This window comes from Pteropus vampyrus, unplaced genomic scaffold, assembly GCF_000151845.1.
Source record: "Pteropus vampyrus isolate Shadow unplaced genomic scaffold, Pvam_2.0 Scaffold19, whole genome shotgun sequence".
Lineage (NCBI taxonomy): Eukaryota > Metazoa > Chordata > Mammalia > Chiroptera > Pteropodidae > Pteropus > Pteropus vampyrus.
Window position 1 is genome coordinate 4,402,958 of NW_011888800.1, and position 2,528 is coordinate 4,405,485.

General features: G+C 35.6%; 1 protein-coding gene across 1 annotated transcript in view; it reads left to right on the plus strand.

Annotated features, from left to right (window-relative positions):
• Positions 1 to 2,009, plus strand: part of TMCO5A (transmembrane and coiled-coil domains 5A) — a 13,570-nt gene extending 11,561 nt beyond the window's left edge. Inside the window, exon 12 of the mRNA XM_011355146.1 lies at positions 1,811 to 2,009. Coding sequence (XP_011353448.1) covers positions 1,811 to 2,009 — 199 coding nt within the window. The remainder of the gene's footprint in view (positions 1 to 1,810) is intronic.
• Positions 2,010 to 2,528: the final 519 nt, after the last annotated feature.

Here is a 2,528-nt window from a genome sequence, read left to right on the forward strand (position 1 = left end):
ACAGCTGGATAAGGTAATACAGAAAAGAAAACAATGAAGGTTTGCTTCTGAAAATCATATTAAAACCACCAGGGCAAAATAATTTATCAGTTAAAGAAGAAATCAAGACCACCATAGGAAAATGTATAGAAATTCAATGGGAAATATTAGAATGAAAGCAGAGAAATACCACAGTCATGGATAGGAAGACTTACTATCATAAATATATCAGTTATTGCTAAATGATTAATAGAGTCAATTCAATTCCAAACACCCCAAAATATTTGTCATGGAATTGAATAAAATGATCCTAAAAAATAACGTACTTGAAAAAGTAAAAAATCAAAAATAACCTTTAAAGATGAGCAAAGAGTGGGTAACATGCCCTTCTAGATATCAAGACAATATGAAGCTATAGTAATTATGATAGCGTAGTATTACCACAGGAATGGGAAAATTTACCAATGAAACAGAAGAAAAAGCTCAGAAACAGTGTACATATAGAACTTTGATATGTGACAGTGATCGTACGTCAGAGGGGAAAGGAAAAATTGTTCAGTAAATATGGTGGGGGGAAATGGTTATCCAAGTAAAAGAAGATTGGATTACTACTATACAGTATATACAAAAAGCAAACGCAAATGGGTTTCAAATTTAAATGTCAAAGGAAAAATCTTTTAAAACTCAGAATTAATTGTTTACTGCCATGTAACAAATTACTCCAAAACTTGGTGGCTTCAAACAACTAACATTTATTATTTCACAGTTTCTGTGGGTCAGGAATCTGTGAACCACTTAGCTGGACGGTTCTTGCTTAGGTTCTGTTATGAAGCTGCAGTTAAGATATTGTCCAAAATTACAGTCCTTAGAAGGCTTGGCTAGGGCTAGAGGATCTATTTTTAAGGTAATTTATATACACATCTGGAAAATTTTGCTGGTTATTGGCAGGCAATCTCAGTTCCTCATCACATGGACTTCTCCATAGAGTTGCTTCTGTGTCCTCACAATATGACTGCTAGAGAGTTAAGTTTCCTCCTGAGAGTTAAGGAAGAAGTTATGAAGCCTTTAGTATGTAGTCTCTAGGAAGCCATACATTTTCACCTCCACAACAGTATATTCTATTTTGGAAAAAGTCATTAAATCCAGTCCACACTTCAGTGGAAAGGAATCTCTCGATTGAGGAGAACTATCAAAAAATTTGTGGACATATTTTTATCTACCACAAACTCTTAATAGAAAATAGGAGATCTTTTAGGCCTACATATATCAAGAACATATAAAGAACTCCTACAATTAATAAGAAAGCCCAAACGACCTAGGAGATAAATGGCAAGATTAAACACAGTAGACCAATAAACCTATGAAAAATTGTTAGGCATCACTGTTCAGAAAAATGCAAATAAAGACCATTATGAGATATTATTTTATACCCATTTGATTGGCCGAATTTTCAAAAGCTGATCATATCAAGTGTTGGAGAGGATGCAGATTCACAGAAACATATACCCTGCGGTGGGGTGTAAACTGGTGCCACTACTTTGTAAAAACAATCTTCAGAAACAAAAAAAAAGAAAAAAGAGAGAAAGAAAGAAGATAATTTCTGATAGTAATAATTAAAAGAAAAGAAAACATGGTGATGGGGGAGAGAGTAGCTGGTAGGCCAGCTTATAGAAAGGGACTGCCTTTATAAACGGTTGTTGAAAATGGAACACAATGAGCAAGAGACATTTGAATATCAAGAAGGAGCCAGACATGCATTTAGAGATGACTTATTAATTTGTTGCAGGCTTTCTAACCTCTGGTTAACAGTATCTTGGCTTTCTCTTTTCAGGATTTTTCGATATCTTTTTTTCATCACCTTATTTTTCATCAGACTGCTGGGCTACTTATTTTTCCATATAAGTTTTATAAATCCAGATGTCTTTATCAACACACTGCCCAAGATACTGAGCAGGGGCATCTTGTGGAAGCTAAGATGCTTCCTCTTTCCATCTCTCACACTTGAGACAGAGGACGTGTTACCCCACTGATGCTCGAGAAATATCCTTGAGCAAAAGAAGCAAGATGTGTCAGTCTTAGGAGATGGCAGAGCTTGCGGAGAGAAATGATTCTCTTCAGTTTTCCCCTTGAGGTCTGCCTCCCCATGTTGCCTTTCCAAGATTGACCTTGCCCAGTAAAGAGCTCTGTCAATAGATTTCTGTGGCTATATGAATAAGCTAAACAGTACCAAATAGTAAAAAACTAGATCATTTTTAGAATAATGTCATAGATGTTAAGCAAACTTAACAGTAAATCTTAAATCTTAAAAACATAAGAAACTGGATCCCTGCAATGCAGAAGATTGCTCACTACTTATATTAGAATTGTTTTGCTTGCAAGTGACCTTAACTAAGCTAATTTATAAATTTATGGGACAGGAGGCAGGGGACAAGTATTACTTCATGGAACTAAATAGCTGGGGCTTTAGGCACAGCTGGATCCAGAAGCCTCAAAGTGATGTTACTGAGTTTCATCCTCTCCCTTTTCTCTTTAAATGGGCATTCTCCTCT